The sequence below is a fragment of the Lissotriton helveticus genome, chromosome 7 (assembly GCF_964261635.1).
Source record: "Lissotriton helveticus chromosome 7, aLisHel1.1, whole genome shotgun sequence".
Taxonomy (NCBI): domain Eukaryota; kingdom Metazoa; phylum Chordata; class Amphibia; order Caudata; family Salamandridae; genus Lissotriton; species Lissotriton helveticus.
The window spans coordinates 576,645,803-576,664,506 of NC_136068.1; the positions used below are offsets into that span (position 1 = coordinate 576,645,803).

The window sequence follows — 18,704 nt, forward strand, 5'->3', positions numbered from 1 at the left end:
TGGTTGTTGTGTGTGGTGGGGCGAGTGACTTTCTGTACGATTATGCGTAGGTTCGGATCCCACCGCTGCCACCAATGTTAGACGGGGACCCTGAGGGTCGGCCGGATACCGAGGGAGAGATCCCCGAGGGGGACCGTCTCCGGCGATCGTACAGACAAGTACCCTCCCTCCCCACAAACAGGCACCACACCAAGTCGAGTTCAAGGCTTTATATAAGGTTCTTAAGGCAAGGATATCAGCGATACAGGATAACTTGGACCCGGGGGTCCTCTCACTTCTAGTCTCTGTAGGAAAAGGGGGTAGCGGGACAGTCTTGGTACCGGACCGGTACAGGTAGTGGTAAAAGGCGAGCTCACAATCCTCGAGCTGGAGGGTCTGTGGATCGGGCCGCGGCAGCGCCAGCAGGCCAAGGTGATAGTCTCATAAAGCAGAGGGCCGCGGCAGCGCCAGCAGGCCAAGTCGATGGTTTCACGAGGCAGAGGGCCGCGGCAGCGCCAGCAGGCCAAGTCACGGATGAGTTCTTCTCGGGTCTCTCGACTCCAGGATACAACTGCCTTCCTGGTCTGGCCCTGCCCCAGTTATAGGTCTGGTCCCCTTTGATGTCCGGACCCTCGCGCCTGGGGGCCGGGAGGTCCGGGATGAGGGAGTCCAGACACCCAGCAGGGGGGTGGAGCCAGCGCCCAGGCGGCCTGGGGTGATCGACACCTGGCGGAGGAGAGCCGTTGACGATTCCTTCTCCCATTGACTCGCCAAGTGGTCACTCTGCCTCCTGGGAGGATGGTGGGGCCTCGATGTCGGGGCCGGCCGGGCCCGGGGTTAGGGTCGAGTTGAGGCCACGCGGCCTCGTGCTGCAGTGCCCCAAGATGGCGGCCGGGTCGATGTGGTGGGGTAGATGGTGACCCGGGCCAGCTGGGTCCGGAGCTGGTGTCTTGTAGTGGAGGGATTGCAGGGTACTTCGGGTGGTCGTTTGTGGACTCTGGCTGGGGATGCAGGGAGAGCCAGGGTCCTGGTCCCATTGCGGGGAGGGGGGACAGCTCAAACATGCGGCCTGTCCAACAGTATTGTTACTGAGGAGTATATTCTTGATATTCTCCATACTCCTCCTCATAGTCATCCTCATGACACTTAACGTGTTGCTGGGATGGGCTACTTGCGTAGCCAGAGGGTCCATCATTTTCTTCCTCAGAATCCTGCTCTTCCAACAGGTGAGAGGATAAAAGAGGTGTAATTTTGCTAGATGAAGTCATTTCTAGTGTCATTTTCCATGGTTCTGATTTTCTCTGTTTTATCCAGTGTTTTTTCCCTCGTCGACGGGCCCGTCGAAGAGGTCACCGACGAGATCGCAGACGACACCATCTTAGCAGAAACAGCCGTAGACTGTGATTTGGAAACCATTGGCGATGGTTTCACTGCTGCCGAAGTCATTGTTACCGTCTTCCTCGTCAACCTTGCAGTCAACGCTGCTGTTGTCACTGTCATTGATGTCCTCGTCGTCGACACAGTCGTCGACAATACTGATGTCGACATTATACTCGACGGTGACAAAACCTTAGACGACGGAGCCCCCAACACCACCGTCTACACTGATGCCTTCCTTGAGGACAGGTGAACTTCAATCTTCGTTAACAACGACAGAGATGTTTCTTCGACGAAGGTACCGTCTACGATGAAACTTTCGTCAATGACTTTTCTTCAAGAGGCACTGAAGAAGGTTTTTTGAAGAAGTGCCTGACTTGAGTGGGTGTTTTAGGCAGCTGAGAACTCACCTTTTTCAGTTGTTTTCCCCCGAAGAATGTCCCTTCCTCTCCTTTTTATACTTGTGGGGAGATTTTGAAGGACTGCACCCTTGCGACCCATGAGAGGTCTTTTTAAGGGCATTTCCTGGATGGTCACCAGATGAATGGGCTTGAGGTGATTTTCGCCTCTTATGGGACCTCCTGTATAAAGAAGAAGAGGATGCCAGTCCTCACTTGAAATCACCTATTATCTGGCTTTGAGTTTCTGAAGCCATATAAGAAGATGCCCCTCACGATTTCTTAAGGATTTATTAGGAAACGTACGCCATACCTTGCATTGCTTTGCCTTATGGTTGGGATATAGTTAATAAATACAGTCTTCATGAGGGTCATCTGTATAATGCCTTTTTTTTAGCAAATAGCATAGGCTCTAAAAGGACCCTTTTTTCCTTTTCTGACATAATTATGCTACAATGATGACAAACCAGTTCTGAAGATGCATCCTGTAGATGTAGAATGTTGAAAAGAAGCCAAGAACTTTTTCAAAATGCATGTAGAATAAGAGAAAACTGAGCAGAGCTCAGAGGTGACTCCCTAGCACAACGTGCAGTAGAAAATCTGAAGGTCTTAGGTTCTCTCAGGGGTGTTCTAGAGGGTGAAGGGTCCTGATGGGTTCAAGAATTACTTTTGGTCTGTTTTACAAAACAAGAGATATGGGTTACAAAACTGAAATGGGTCTAGGCCTAGTTTCTGCTTTGTATTAGTTTAGCATTGCTTTTTTGATGACGACTGGGAATGATTCAAGCATGTGAATCTATGAAAGTTCCAATATTGGAGTAAAATGAGTTTTTTTAAAAAGAAAGTTTGAGGTTTGCAAGAGATTCTGGGTAATAGAACCTGGTGAAAGCCACAAAAGTAACCCAATCCTGGATTCCCCTTGGTGTTAGTTTTCAAAAATGATTAGGTTTCCTAGCTTTCCCTAGGTGCCAGCTGAGCTAGGGTTCAAAGTCCACAGCTAGGCACATTACAAAAAAAAGGTCAGTTTTCACTGAAAAAATGTAATGTGTACACTTCACGTTTAGGGCCGTTTCCTGTCGCAGGAACTAGGCCTACCCACACAAGTGAGGTACCATTTTTATTGAGAGACTTTGGGTATTGCTGAATGGGCAGAAGTTTGTTGATTGTAGGAAGGCGGATACCTGACTATGGTTACCCCAGATTTTTTGCCTTGTGTTTAGCTGGTTTTCGACTTAGTTGGCCTGGGATCCTGCTAATCAGGGTCCCAGGCTATCTGCTCTCTCTTTAAAATGGACTCTATGTACCCTAGGTGCATAACTATTTGGTATTGGACACCTTATCAGCCCCTGTACAGTGTACTATAGGTACCCAGGGCATAGGTTCATCCAAGGCCTACCAGGGGCTGCAGCATATCTTTTGCCACCCCTGTCTGGCCATCCAAACAGACACAATTGGCTGATCACTCAGCTGGGGCAAGGTCATGTAATCACCCCTTGCTTAGATGTAGTATACCTATATCTAAACCTATATCTGGACACATATATACCTATAAGTCACTCCTATGGCAGGCCTTAATATTCCTGGAGGCAGAGTGCTTGGTTTTATGTGAGATGAGGCTCTAGCATGAGCTGAGCCTGTCTGCAGCTTTTGGAACCATTTCCTTATAGCTGTTCCAGGGTATTGCCATACCATATACTCTTAAGTGCATTATAATCCTCGCGGGTTTTGCTAACTTTGGTTTGGCTTTATCAAAACATGTCGTGTAAGGTGTCATACACTTTGGAATACTACCCCCTCGCCAGTTCTGGCGACGGGGGTAGCATACCACCCTTCTAGAGGGAAAAGACATGTAACTTAACTTAAATGCGGTTAAATCTAACCAGAGCCTCAGCATAACCGACACAAGTCTGGCCTCCTGCTGCTGACCGAAACTTGGCAGGGAAAGCTTGGACAAAAGGTATCCTGTCACAGGGAGGTGTTACACCACCCAAGACAGGAGATAGTGGATTGAGGCAACCAGGGCGAGTGAAACTAGACACTGCCTGGGGCGCACAAGGCTCCCCATGCATAGCCCTGTTCAAACCAGTCCTGGGGCACTCCAGCCCCAGCTCTGGCGCGAAACTGGACAAAGGGAAAGGGGTATAACCACCCCCTTCCTGGGTCCCACCCATAGGAGGGACCTAGTAGGATATCCAGCCCCTTGATTTGGAATAAAGGTAGGAGCTGTGCCCATTGAAGGCAGATAATCCTGACTGAAACTTTGATACAGAACTCTGGACCCTTCGACATCCCACTCGACGTGGAAGACTGAAGAATCTCCCTTGTGGTCAAGGAGTGACCACCCTGTGCTAACAGGCACCATCCAGCGCCCAATGGTTTGCTTTGTTGCAGCTCCATCCGGAGCTCGAGCAACAGAGATCAACAAAAACCAGCTTCCCTAACTTCAAACAGCCTGATCCACAGTCCCAGCAAATCTGAGACCCGTGGAGGTGACGTGAAGCGTGGGGCCAGCCATCTTGAAAAGACTGCGAAGTGCTGACCGTGCAGCTCCCAAGGCACCCTCGAAGCTGTGCATTTGGGTTTGAGAAGCCCTATCCCCGAGCAGCTCGTGCACCGAAGATCACCCCTCCACACTCACCGAGTGCTGCGTGGGGCCCTTTTGCATTTTCCTGCTTGGTGCGTCTGTCTGGTCACTTGCCCATTGGCTAGTGGTCACTACGACAACAAAACTTTGAAACTACTCTGCTAGTCTGGTTGCTCTAGACTGGCCCTCGCTCCCCTGAAAAGGAGCAACCTCTCTGACCTTGCTGGTCCGAGTAAAAAGCGATCGTCAAATCCTGCGTGGGTTGCATTTGCCAGGGCCTGTTGACTCCGATCTGGAAGCCGACACCGCCGACAGCGAGAGCCTTTGTGGGACAGCCATGATCCACTCCTGGACATCCTTGGTGCCCCAGAGTCCACGTGGCAGCGGAGACAAGCTTTTTGACAACCACCTGATTGCGCCCGACATCGCCTGGTTCCTTCCTAGTTCCATCCTGGTCACTGGCTAGTAACCCAGACTCTGTCCCCTCTGCTTTCAGGTACTCTACATCTTCAATCCACCCTTGGATCCAACCGGACTCTTCTCTCCTGGCCGCCTGCAGCATCTTCATCTCCAGGCTCCATAGAACTCCACGACGAAACCCGACACACTTTGGCACCTATGCACCCCCTTCCTGTGGGTGAGGTAACGATTGAACGCCGGTGCTCCTATAGTGGTTAACACCTCTAGTGTCCTAGTTTTAAGTGGCTAAGTTCTAGTCCAGTCGGAAGACTTCTAAAACAGTAACTTTGTATCTTTTACGCACCATTGACTTTGCATTGGAGCATGCGGGTTCTTTTAGCGCTGCACCCGAATCCCGCGGGCTACTCCCGTCCTAACTACAGTTAGTCCAGTGTAGTCCCAGCGATTCCCAAGACCCTAGGCCTTACCATTGTTCGTAAAGCGGTTCTTATACCACTTATTTAATATATGGTTTGAATGGCCACCGGACCTGTCCATAATTGTGCAACTTTCGTATGTTTAACTGTGCTTTTGTTTAAACACTTGTGCCTCTGCACTCATAAAGAGTACAGAGGATTATTCTAGTAATAAATACATATATTTTTATAATATATAACTTGTGTGGTGTCCTTTCATTTGGTATTACAGGACTGCATATGGTAAAACAGCTGGCTTCACATGCCCTCTTGAGTTAAGCCTAAGACTGCTTAGGTCTATGCTACCCCTAGGATAGCTAGTCTATGAGGTTGACTTACAACCACCACCATAAGGGATTGTTTGGACTGATACAAGGTGCTCACTGAAATAGTGAACATCATACATCAGGCCAACTTCTCACATTGATCAACAGAGATTCCAGAACATTCCATCACAGAAACATGAGGAAAGATGTTTTTTGACAATGTTTGAGGTTTGCAAGGGATTTTGGGTAACAGAACCTGGTCCGACGCACACAAGTCACCGCATCCTAGAGTGTTTAGTTTTCAAAAATGCATAGGTTTGCTAGCTTTCCCTAGGTGCCGGCTGAGCTAGGGTTCAAAATCAACACCTAAGCACTTTGCAAAAAAAAAAAAAGGGTCAGTTTTCACTGGAAAAATGTGATATGTATACGTTGCGTTTCGGGCCGTTTCCTGTCTTCGTAACTAGGTCTATCCACACAAGTAAGGTACCATTGGTATCTGTAGACTGTGGGAAATGTGGGGAGGGTGGAATTTGTGGATCCACGCACATTCCAGAACTTTCCATCACAGAAATGTGAGGAAAGTGTGGTTTCTTTTACAAAGTTTGAGGTTTGCAAGGGATTCTGCATAACAGAACCTGGTGAGAGCCACACAAGTCATTTTTACCGGTGGATTTCGGGGAATGCGGGGTGGGTGGAAGTTTGTGGATCCACGCAAATCCTAGAACTTTCCATCAGAGAAATGTGAGGAAGTGGAGTTTTTTTATTTAACAAAGTTTAAGATTTGCAAGGTATTCTGGGTAATAGACCCTGGTGAGAGCCACACAAGTCACCCAATCCTAGATTGCCCTGGGTGTCTAGTTTTCAGAAAATGCATCGGTTTGCTAGCTTTCCCTAGGTGCCCGCTAAGCAAGGGTTAAAAATCAACAGTTAGGCACATTGCAAAAAAAGGGTCAGTTTTCACTGGAAAAATGTGTTGTGTACACGTTCCGTTTTGGGCCGCTTGCTTTTGCGGGCACCAGGCTTACCCACACAAGTAAGGTAGCATTGTTTTCGGTAGACTTTGGCAAATGTGGGGATGGTGAAAGTTTGCGGATCCACACAGATTCCAGAACTTTCCACCACAAAAATGTGAGGGAAATATGTTTTTTTTACAAAGTTTGAGGTTTGCAAGGGATTCTGGGTAACAGAACCTGTGAGAGACACACCCTATCCTGTCACCCTATCCTGGACTCCCCTGGGTGTCTAGTTTTCAAAAATGCATAGGATTGCTAGGTTTCTCTAGGTGCCGGCTGAGCTAGAGTTCAAATTCCACAGTTAGGCACTTTGCAAAAAAAGGGTCAGTTTTCACTGGTAAAATGTGATGTGTACACATTGCGTTTTGGGGCGTTTCCTATTGCAGCCACTAGGCCTACCCACACAAGTGAGGCACTATTTTTATCGATGAGCTTCAGGGAATGTGGGGTGGATGGAAGTTTATGGATTCACGCTAATTCTAAAACTTTCCATCACAGAAATGTGAGGAAAATATATCTTTTTTTTTTTTACAAAGTTTGAGGTTTGAAAGTGATTCTGGGTAACAGAACCTGATGAGAGTCACCCAAGTCACACAATCCTGGATTTCCCTGGCTGTCTAGTTTTCAAAAATGCATAGGTTTAGTAGCTTTCCCTCGGTGCCGGCTGAGCTAGGGTGCAAAATTCACAGTTAGGCAAATTACAATAAAGGGTCTGTTTTCACTGGAAAAATTTGATGAGTACACATTGCGTTTTGGGCCATTTCCTGTCTCAGGCACTAGGCCTACCCACACAAGTGAGGTACCATTTTTATAGAGAGACTTCGGGTAATGCTGGGTGGGTGGAAGTTTGTGGATCCACGCAGATTGTAGAACTTTCCATCACATAAATGTGAGAACATTTGTTTTTTTGACAACGTTTGAGGTTTTCACTGGATTCTGGGTAACAGAATCTGGTGACAGCCACACAAGTCCTCCCATCCTAGAATCCCCTGGGTGTCTAGATTTCAAACATGTATAAGTTTGCTAGGTTTCTCTAGGTGCCGGCTCAGCTAGGGTTCAAAATCCGCAGCTAGGCACATTGCAAAAAAAACGTCAGTTTGCACTGGAAAAATATGCTGTGTCCACGTTGCATTTTGGCCCGTTTTCTGTTGAGGGCACTAGGCCTACCCACACAAGTGAGGTGGCAATTTTATCCGGAGACTTGAGGAACACAGAATAGTACAATATTTGTTAATACCAATTGACTTTGTTTGGATTTCTGGTTTCCAAATTTAAGACATTTTGTATAAAAAGAAGTCATTTTGAAAAATGACCTCTAATTCACATGCTTGTATGGGTTCGCACAATTTTGGAGATGTGTAAATAATTACTGCTTCTAAACTCTCTAGTTTAATCCCAATTCAGAAATATATAGGCTATCTAGATACCTATTTTTCACTATTTATATTTTACCAAATAAATAGCTATCTACCCAGTACACAATGAAAAACAATTGCAAGACACAGCTCAGTCATTAGCTCTGGGTTCCTCGGGTTCTAGGTGAACCCACAATTCCTACAAAACCCCACACCAGAGTGTCAAGCGGATGTAACAGTATACTGCTTTAGAAAATCTTTCATACTAAGAAGAAGTTACAGGTGAAAACTGCTTCTTTTTTTTTTTTAAATACATTTCAATTTTTTTATTTTCAACTGTTAAGTTTTTATAAAAAACCTTCAAGGATCTACATAAATGACCATGCTGCCGTAAAAAAAAATTCTACATTTAAGAAATGTATAGCTTTCTGAGATCCATTATTGCTTTCATACCCATTTCTACCACTAACTGGAAGGAGGTTGAAAGCAAAAAAAAAAGCAAAAATAGGCTATGTCCCAGTGAAATGGCAAAACTGTGCGAAAATTTAGGGTTTCTGACAAAAGTCTGCCTGTCCCGGAGAGCTGAGAAGATAGTTATTTTAGCACCACAACCCCTTTGTTGATGCCATTTGCAGGGGGGAAAAACGCTTTCTTCTGCAGCACTTTATTCCATTTTATTAAAAAAAACATTTAGCTGTATTTCGGCTCATTTCTGGGCCCCCTCCATAGGAATCCCCAAACCCTGGGTAGTCGCAAAATCCTCAGTATGTTGGGAGAAAAGGGCGCAAATTTGGCGTGGATACCTCATGTGGACAAAAAGTTACAGGGACCTAAGCATGAACTACCCCAAATAGCCAAAAAAAGGTTTAGCACAGGGGCCTGGGGGCCTAGCAGTGAAAGGGTAAAGCAATGCGTATGATAACGCTGAATTGTAAAGGTAACTGATCTGTAAAGGTAAAGTCCGGGGGCCTCATGTATGAGGCCGTGCGTCACTTTTACGCCGCCGGTGCGTTACTTTTTGTGACGCACCAGCAGCGTAAAAAATGTACCATATTTACAAAGTGACGCATCTAGGTAGATGTGTCACTTTGTAAACCCCTGCGCTACATTATACCTACGCAAGGTATAATGTATGCAGGTTGGGCGTTCTGACGCAAGACAGGGTCATAGAAGTGACGCAGTGAAATCTATAAGATTTCACTGCGCCACTTCTAGGACACAAATGCGTCAATTTCTTACGCCTGCCTCACAGCAGGCGTAAGACTGACGTAGGCCCTTTCACATGAGGCTTGCCCCATGTGAAAGGACACATTGCTGGAGTTGCGTCACTTTTGTGACACACTCCAGCAATGCGTCACTTTTGCGCCGTACAGATACGTCAGAAATACTGACATATCTGTAACTCCTTGCGCCATGATGAGTCATACTGTAAATATGACGCATCATTGGTCTCGCAAAGTGGGTGCAGTGAAAAGTGACGCATCACTGTTTTCACGCAGCGATGCGTCACTTTTCATAAATGAGGCCCGAGGTCTGGATTACAGGTTGATTTACAAGTGCAAATCAACTCTTGCTATTCAGGGAAGCGGGTTTTGCACTCGTAAAAGGATTCAATTACACAGTGTTTCATTGTGTATTAATCCACTCCTGTAATTGGACAGTGGGAATTCCAGGGCGGGAATGGCCGGGAAGTTTGCACACACCAACAATCTTACCCAATTGTGGATATTGAGAAACCAGTCAATGCACCCTTGCTGAAAAAACGTCGGACAGTTACTCCTGCAATAGTTTGAAGTAAACATTTTGTTGGGATTTTGAGGGGAAGGTAACACCACCCAAAATTGATTATGATCTAGGGGAAAGGAGTTCTGTACAGGGAAAACGTTTTCCTTCTAGAGAAAAAAAAACGTAACTGTTAACCAGTCCATTTGCACGAGCACTATGAAAATATACGGATTTATATTTTTTCGATAGAAAATTAAATTGACAAAGGTTTATCAGGACTCCACCTAGAAATCTGAAATTGTCGTAGTTTACTTCTGTTGTGCTTCTAAAAGGATTTTTATTTCCAGAATTTGTGAATAGGTACAGAGACTGAAAGGGAATCAACCCATGAAAGAGATATCTCTAAACAGGCATTTACATGTATCTTTCCTCCAACGCAAATCTGTATTCATTATGGAAGGATCTAAATATGAAGTGAATCCACCCTACCTTGTTTTAAGTCTGGTCATCACCCTTCCCTCTTCATGTGTTGCCTGACCGTATCTGTGTTCTGTGGGACTTTATTTCTGAACGTCCTAGTGTTCTCTGGGACTTTGTGGGGCTCTATGTTTTGTTGTGTGTGTGTATATTTTGACTTAGAAGCGAGTAAATATTATTTAAATAACACTCACTTCATGAGCAGTTTCCGAGGCATCAAAATGCAGAAGAAATCTTGTGACCTGTCCAGCAGTGCCCTGAAGAAAGAGAAAATAATGAATCACAGTCATTTTTCCTGCAATGGCAAGAACCTCAAGGACGTACATGCTCACTCACCCTCTCTCCTGCTCGTGTGCCTGATCTACACCTCTGTGACGTGAAAGACTATCTTTCTTTCTGCTTGGCCGAGGAACTCCCACTCTTGCACCTGAAAAATCATCAGTTCAACGTAAATATTAGGGAGAAAAAAGGTATGTAAAAGACAGATGCTTTTTATTTATGAGAACGCAACAATCATAATGTAAAAAACATACTTAGAATATCACAATTGCAATTAAAAGTACTTCAGCAGCACCTGCGTATTTGAATCAGTCCCCCATTATTCAGTCTCATTTCCACTGATTGCCCATACTCTTGTTTTAGATATGGCTTCCCAGCACAGCTGTCTGCAACACCTGTTGCTACTAATTTTTTTTTAATGTATATAGAATGTACTTCGCTCTATCCAGGGCAGTATCTATCTCCTATCTCATGCCATTGGCTGTTTGAGGAAAATTCGACTTTTTGCGGACCGCAAAGCATGAGGGACCATTTTATGTCTGAAAAGTACACTGAATTATCACAAATTAACTCATACCTAGATTTGCATACTTAAATCAATCCTATTTTTCTTTGTTTTTTCAGTATGAAAGTCTTTTTTTTTATGTTTAAGACAGGAATTATGTGCGATTTTCTCCAACTTCCGGTTTTTTCCTTCCCCTCAGTGTCTTTCAAGTACATCAATCTTGTGTGGTTTTATCACCGTATTAATTTTCCCATTGTATTCTCAATCTTTCTCTTCTATATTGTGCTTCCTCATCTGTTCTCATGTTTAAAAAAATTCGAAAAAGCAACAGACACACACACATGTTGTTTCCACGTGTTAGCACCGTGAAGCCAGACATTTGCTTTTCCTTCCCAACTCGAAATCAACGTCCCCACGCACGCATCTAGGGAATTACAACTCTTACAACTTTCGTGTTCCTCAGCTCTGAGTATGACAGACTTTCTCTCCAAGAAAAATTCCTCTAGGATTGCTTTCTTGTTACTGCCTCCCACCCTCCGCCATGCACATCCCCCTTGTCCCCTATCCCAGAAGCTGCTATATAATACTGAAGCTTAAACTTCTACATAATGTTTCCAATATTACTGCTCCTTCAATTTATTTAGCAAAGCTTACAAATTCAACTAATTCCCCAAAGTTTCAAGTATTATTATTTGCCCACCTCACTAGCCACAGTTTTCAGCATTTTTGTTCTTCAAATTTACTTCCCATATCGCCCAAATTGTGCTGCCCCATGCGCTTGTTCCTTCAGATTCCTTCTAATGTTGCTCAGAGTAATTAAAAAAAATATATGTGTATTGGCATTTTCAGGGTACAAACATGCACGTAATAAGCATCAGTAGTTTGCATAACCCTAAGACATACTATGGTGAACCACTATGCATGGCGTCAGGGCTCCGAGAAATCAATGGTGTACAGGCTGTCACCTGCTGGCCAACATGTCTCATCCACTTACAGAATATCATTACCAAAGGAGATCAGCTATCACAACAGCAATAACACACGTAACACCGGCTGGTAGGTAGTGAGGCTCTTCCTCGGGACATATATAGAACAGGAAGGATACAATAAAAAGCAATGTATCGATGTACAACCATCCGGAGGTGTCCAGTGAGGAATAAGTGAGGCTACCCCATGATTTATGTGTATGGGGAAATGGTCACTCAGCGTCAGCAACATCAAACAAGCATTTGCAGCAAGTAACGAGCATTTGTAAAAGTTAAAGTTATTGGGATTATAAATTATAATGTTTTTTTAAATATTTTTGGGTTTGCAGTGCAGTGAGTACTTAACAAAAAAAAAACTGACCACGACACGTGCGCCATACATAAGAAAGGCGGCGTCAGTCAGTTCATTTCATGAAGAACAATGACCATAAAAGCACATAAGCAAAATGATTACACAATTATACAGATATAACAACATTAAAAAATCATGCTTTTCCTAAGCTGCATTGACTTACATAAAAACGTGGCAATATAAAAACATTTGTCCGGAGAATTCAATTCATAAATCAGTTTCATGGCATCCTCCACATTAAAAATAGCATATTTTTTAAAAATTGGTTTTAGATAAACAATCCTCAAGTTCATAAAAAGAGTACAAATTAGCATAAAGTGCAGGGTGCTCTGTTTCGAGTGACCATCGCACGGACATGGTCCAACTGGGTGCTTTTTTAATTGTGGGAAAGCCACCAACCCATGAGCCAACCCAAGTCTAAGTCTAGTCAGAACAAACCTATGAGCTGGTTTGGTTACCTGGCTCAAGTACAATTGGAAGCCCTCGCTTTGCATATATTTATTATACTGAATAACTGAAGTGAGGCGGCCACTTGATGCTACACGTTTTTGGGCTCTATACATCATGAAAATTTGTTTCATGTCTAACTTTGAATAGTTTCCAGCAGAACCTGGATCTGCCACTATATTGAGTCCATATATAGTTTGAAAACTGTCCACAATATATTTGAGCCATGGTATCTTAAAAAAAATTATCCAGTTTAAGGCAATACCCAATGACAGACTGGTTAAAGGCTCTCTCTTCCATAATCCAGATGGCACGCCATACCATTAGTGGCCTAAACAAAATCAGGTCACTTAAGTGGGCAACCCCAACTTCCCTATGGATCAAATCAGTGGAGTCTGATGTGGGAACACAAAGAATTTTTTTAACAAAACAGTTTTCCTCCCTTTGCAAGGAGTCAGTGTTAGTATAGCCCCACAACCCCGCCCCGTATAGTGTGATGGAAACACTCCTCGCATTATATATTTGGATCATATCACTGATTCTTCTGTCGCCGATCTTAGTGGCAAATTTAAAAATACCATAGGCACTTTTCTTCATTTTGGACCTAACATTCATTAAATCATGAGACCAACTACCATCATGAGAAAAGAGGACGCCCAGATAACAGAATTTATCCACGTCCTGAACTTTCACCCCATCAATGAAAAAGGCATGATTTTTCTTAACTCTAGCACCACAAACCATAAAGTGAGTTTTACTCTTATTAATGACTAGCCTCCGTTTGCTGATAAAATCTGAAAACTGGTCCATCAGTCGCTGCAGACCTATCGGGGTCCGGGACAGGAGCACAGCATCGTCTGCATAAAGCAGAACTGGGACACCTGTTCCGCCAATCTGGGGAGCATCTACTTTGACTGTTTTCAGGACCATATCGACCGCGTTAATAAATAGAGTAAACAAAAAAGGGGCTAGGACACAGCCCTGTCTTATCCCGCGTTTTACTTCAAAATTCGGGGTACACTCCCCTCCTACCCCGAAACGCACACAAGTTTGCATTCTATCATATAATCTTGCTAGGAAGAAAATGATAGCCTCTGGTGCGCCGAGTTCCAACAGGACTGGCCATAAGATGGAATGGTCCACAAGATCAAATGCACTGCTTAGATCGGCAAAGCAAAGATATAAAGTGCCTGCCTTGGCCCTGGTATACTTTCCGATAATTAGATCTAAGTTCAGGCATTGATCAAGTGTTCCTCGCCCCTTCTGAATCCATATTGGGAGTTTGCCAAGATCTAATTTTCTTCTGCCCATTCTTCCAGCCTAAACAACAGCACCCTGCTCATAATTTTTACTGAGGAGTCAAGCAAACTGATCGGGCGAGAATTACTAGCTGCCGCCTTGTCCCCTTTCTTATATATAGGGACAATGATGGAATCACCCCATGTAGGTGGAATCTGAGTTGTTACGGCTGCATTCAGTGCCAGTGTAAGTATGGGTCCCCACAACCATGGGACTGTCTTATAGACGTCGATGTGTTCTCCATCTGGACCCTGCGCTTTCCCCCCTTGCTAGACTTGATGCTGTTTTCAACTTCTAAGAGGGTAATGTCTAGAGGGACTATGGGCCAAATTCTTGGTTCGACATCAGTAAAACCTGTTCCTTGAAATATGGCTGAAAAATGGGAGATCCAGGCCTCGCTACCAACATTGATCCCTAAGAAAAGGAGAATTTACTGTAGACCAAAACAGGCAGTTATCTGAGATTTCTGCCGCCCGCGTTAGGTTATCCCATGCTTCTTCTTGTAACTCCTTCTTTCTTCTAGACAATGCCAATTTATATTCAGACCTCAGGTGAACAACCAGAATTTTGTCCCTTGGTCTAACTCCTAGGGCCTGTTTCAGTCGAGTTAAGATAGCGGTACATGCATGATCAAACCAACCCTTTCCCGGAGAGGACTTGACATTCCTGCTATTAGTAAAAACATCCTCAATAGTTTTATTAATTTTAATAAAATTGTCCATGATAACAACAGATGTACTACCCATATTCAGAATGCCTTCAATTTCAACCAAGGATTTGGATATGATCATGCTCATGACAATTGCCGATTTTTCCCCTTTCCATCTTAACCGTGTTCCATTTCGCCTATGCGGCTCAATGTTACACAAACTTCTGGTCACCTGCTGTCTACTACACTTCCATAACTCGGTTTCCATAACGATACGGTTGTGATCACTAAGTGTAGGGTCCTGGATTACTGAGGTCAAAAAATTTGGCGCAATAATAATATGACACCATAACATGATCAATGAGGGAGTTAAAATTCCTTCCCGTATAAGTGGGAATAATTTGGCCATTCGCATCCTTGCCAGGTTGCAGTAGCTCTAAATCATATGTTGCCATGAAATTATTAAAACCGTCACCATAGGCATTATGCGGAAAATGTGATATGTTATTGTCACTATTATCTAACACTCCACAAGCCCTAGAAAGTGACAAGGGACAAATGGAAAGATTAAAATCACCTAACCAGATGATGTTAAAAGAACATTTTGCTTCGGCTACAAGCTTCACAAGTGCTTTTTCTAGTTCCTCAATAACTAGATGTCGGGTATTATTAAAAATCATTATTATAAAAATTTATAAGAAAGGCGGCGTCAGTCATTATTGAAGATTAAGCACGCCGTGCTCCGTAAAATAACATATAACCTTAAAAAATGTTTGCTGTGCTGAAACATCACAGCGCTGCGCCTGTGTTCATAAAAGTTATGCGTGTGGCGGCCCGAGAAGCGGATGCCATGATGATCAAATAAATGGCGCACGGTACTAGGAACAGACACCCACAGTGTAACAGGAGCAGGAAATAAAACAAGAAGTCCCCAAAGGGGTGTATAAACATGTACAGCATAAGAAAACTGTAGTTGATTGGTGCTCCTGCGGAAAAAACAGAAGTGATGTATGGGAGTGACAACCAAGGAGGAGGCAGCATAGAAGAGCGACGCGGTAGTGAACCAATGGCAAGTAGCAGGTGGATAGCACTCTGTATAGTGATTACAGGAGGTCTTCCAGACAGTGCATTGTAGTAAACTGTATTGTAATTATCTTGTTACTTTCTCCCTAGCTGCTCAGCCAATGTGAATGTGATGCATGGAATGTTGGTGTGATGGACTTGAACGGAATGTTTGGGTGTCTGGGAGCAGACAGTTGGAGTATTGGCTGAGCAGCGGTCAGAATGTTCCTGGTGGGGTTGGTTCACTTGAACTTACCAACTTGTAACTGAAACTCAATAAATGTACTTTAAGTACATCTCGGCTAGTGGACTCAATTACCACACGCATGTGCACAGACTAGCCTCCACCTAAAAACAGGGGATGATATTGTGCATAGCCAAGTAGCTGTTGACAAACAATAATACATTTCATTTTTTTTCTACTAGTGGCAAACACAGAAAAAAGTAAACACCCACTTCACTTAATATTTTCGAACTTTTCCATTGTGCACAGAGCAGTAAAGTTGTAAGCCCCCATCAAGGCTTTTCTTAATCAATTCATTGTATCAGTCTCTATCACTTCTGCTGGGCGGTTGCCCGAAATCATTATCATTTTGCTAAAAATGTTTTTCACTGTTATTTCCAAGCTTCTCTGAGAGTTTGGTATCAGGGCTTTGAAATGTATGAGAACTCTGTTACATAAAAATGATTTGCCAGGCACAAAAGATTAGCCACTAGCCCAAATATTTTTTACTTTCGTGATGACAAGTAAGCAATTTTTCCTCAGAACACAAAGAACATCTTTAGTATATAACTTCAGTCACTTTTTTCAAGCGCATAGCGTCCACCTCATAAATTGGTTCACCCAAGCAGGTCAAAGCATTAATCTCAGTTCTTGAATCTACCTTCATCCTGTGTAGTTTCTTCAGAGAAGGAGATTAGTGCTCACATTGAGGCAAGTTAGTCATTGTATAGGCTGCTGACCTGTGAACAAATGGCCTTCTGTGGATATTATTTACGGGAGTACCACTCAAGAGGCCATTGATATGATCTAGTGTTTGGGCAAAGAAGGCACTAGTAGTTGTGGGTAGGTGGGCACCCATTCCTGGAACACTAATGCAAGCCCTTAGGGCTTAAATCATTCAGGATTTTACTAGCCCGGCTCTCTGGCTGTGTTTGATATGTATTGATCTTTCCACCAATGTAGCCTACAAAACTTAACACAGTACTTCAGGCTAAGGCCTTACTTGCTACGAGCAGCATGGTAACTAACCCTGGGCGTAGTTCGCAGAGCCGCACTCCGCGGAGCTACGCGAAGACGTACTTGCACTCCACGAACTACGCGTAGCTCCATGGACATGCGTAGTTGCTTGTTAGACCCGTTCGCGCGCCGTTTTTCATCTTCGGGAGCGCGGTGCGCGTGTTCGGGGCGCTGCCTGCATGCTCGGGATGGCTAGCGCGCTAAGTTACCCAAGAGGTTTGTCCCACCCGCTTGCGTTCCCTTATTTCCTGTTCCGGGTCACAAGTAACGTGTTCGGGTTGTGCAAGACATGTTCGGGAACTCATCTTCTCGTTCGCACTACAAAAGTGCGTGATCGCGCTAAATATCGCGCGAACCTACATGGTGGCACACGCGACCGGGAAAAAGCGAACGCAGAACCAAGGTAAGCCATTGCCGCACACGCGATAATGTTATTCAGCACGCGAGAACTACGCTACGCACCGGATCGCGGAGTAATCGACAGCTACGCATTCTCCGCGGAACGCGGAGTTGCCGAAACTCCGCAAGCTCCGCGAACGGAGCGTAGTACTTCGCCCAGGGTTAATGGTAACCCCATGTCCTACATATACTAAATCGACCGCTCACTGTTCATAGTTCAATAGAGTTCTCTCTGCGCTCCAGACGAAACAGAAAGTACACAATACCTGCAAACAAAGCTATCCTAACAGATATTGATGCCACTCCTTACGGAAAACCCGCAATCACAATTTTCTTTCCCTTTAAATCTGTTACTCGTACATGTGAATATTGATTGAAAGCTTTTTAAACTTTTTAATGAATTTTGGTGAAGTGCTTTTCCATTAACAAATTAAAATGTACCAAACCCATTTTTCCTCATCAGCTGTCTCGACAACCAACAAAAACAAACGGTTACACGTGTACTGCTCGGAAAACAAACTTTATTTTGTGCTGCAAATTCTTCAAGCTACTCCTCCCAAGGCAACTGCAACAACCTTGCTGCTATTTTTGCTTGTTTTATGTTTTACATTAGGCTCCACGCTGTAACAGAATGTTCATAGAAATTAGTTATAAAAAAGATTGGATTTCATGGTCAATTTCTCTTTTTTTCCTTCCCTGTGTTTATGCTCTCTTTTTTTATCCCTAGGAATTGATATGGGCAAACCGGTGGCACTGAAGAAATGACGAGGGCTCGAAGAACAGTTATAAATAAGGAGAAGAAAATACGTTACTTACCTGTAACTACAGTTATCCAGTATTGGTATCTTTCCTAGATTCACATGCCTGAATCATTCCCCGTCGCCGAGGCATGAGTCCCACGGTAAATTACAAAAGTAGTACCATAGGTAAATATTAGTAGTAGGCTAAAAGAAAAAAGCCTGAGGCCTAAATCTTAGTAGCCTATCTAACTCATTATAGTAAAAGAACTAAAAGTCAGCTCCAACCAATCAGCTACCAGCACCCTCTAGAACACTCTCAGCAGAGCCAGTTCTCCTCAGATTTTCCTTAGCACAAGTGGGAAACAAGTATCCCAAATCATAGAGAACTGACTCGCCGGGGAGGAGGGTGGGTGCATATGAATCTATGAAAGATACCAATACTGGATAACTGTAGTTACAGGTAAGTAACTTGTTTTCTTATCCAGAATTGGGGTATCTTTCATAGATCCACATGCATGAATCAGAGTAGCAAGCAGTATACAAAGTATACAGTCGGTTGCGGATGGTGGGAGACAAGTGTTCATAAAATCCCATACTGCATCCATAATGGTTATGAAATTTTAACATAAGCAAGGGGCATATGCATGAAAATCCCTGTTTGCGATTCTCAAATAGCGATTTTTTGAGAATTGTGGTA

General features: G+C 44.0%; 1 protein-coding gene across 8 annotated transcripts in view; it reads right to left on the reverse strand.

The window, feature by feature from the left end:
- Nucleotides 1-18,704, reverse strand: part of LOC144768773 (uncharacterized) — a 9,320,023-nt gene that overhangs the window by 3,151,109 nt on the left and 6,150,210 nt on the right. For all 8 annotated transcript variants that reach the window (XM_078652700.1, XM_078652694.1, XM_078652695.1 and 5 more), the window contains 2 exons: nt 10,386-10,476; nt 10,244-10,306 (listed from right to left, as the gene is read on the reverse strand). In XM_078652700.1, the coding sequence (XP_078508826.1) occupies nt 10,244-10,306; nt 10,386-10,476 (154 nt within the window). The remainder of the gene's footprint in view (nt 1-10,243; nt 10,307-10,385; nt 10,477-18,704) is intronic.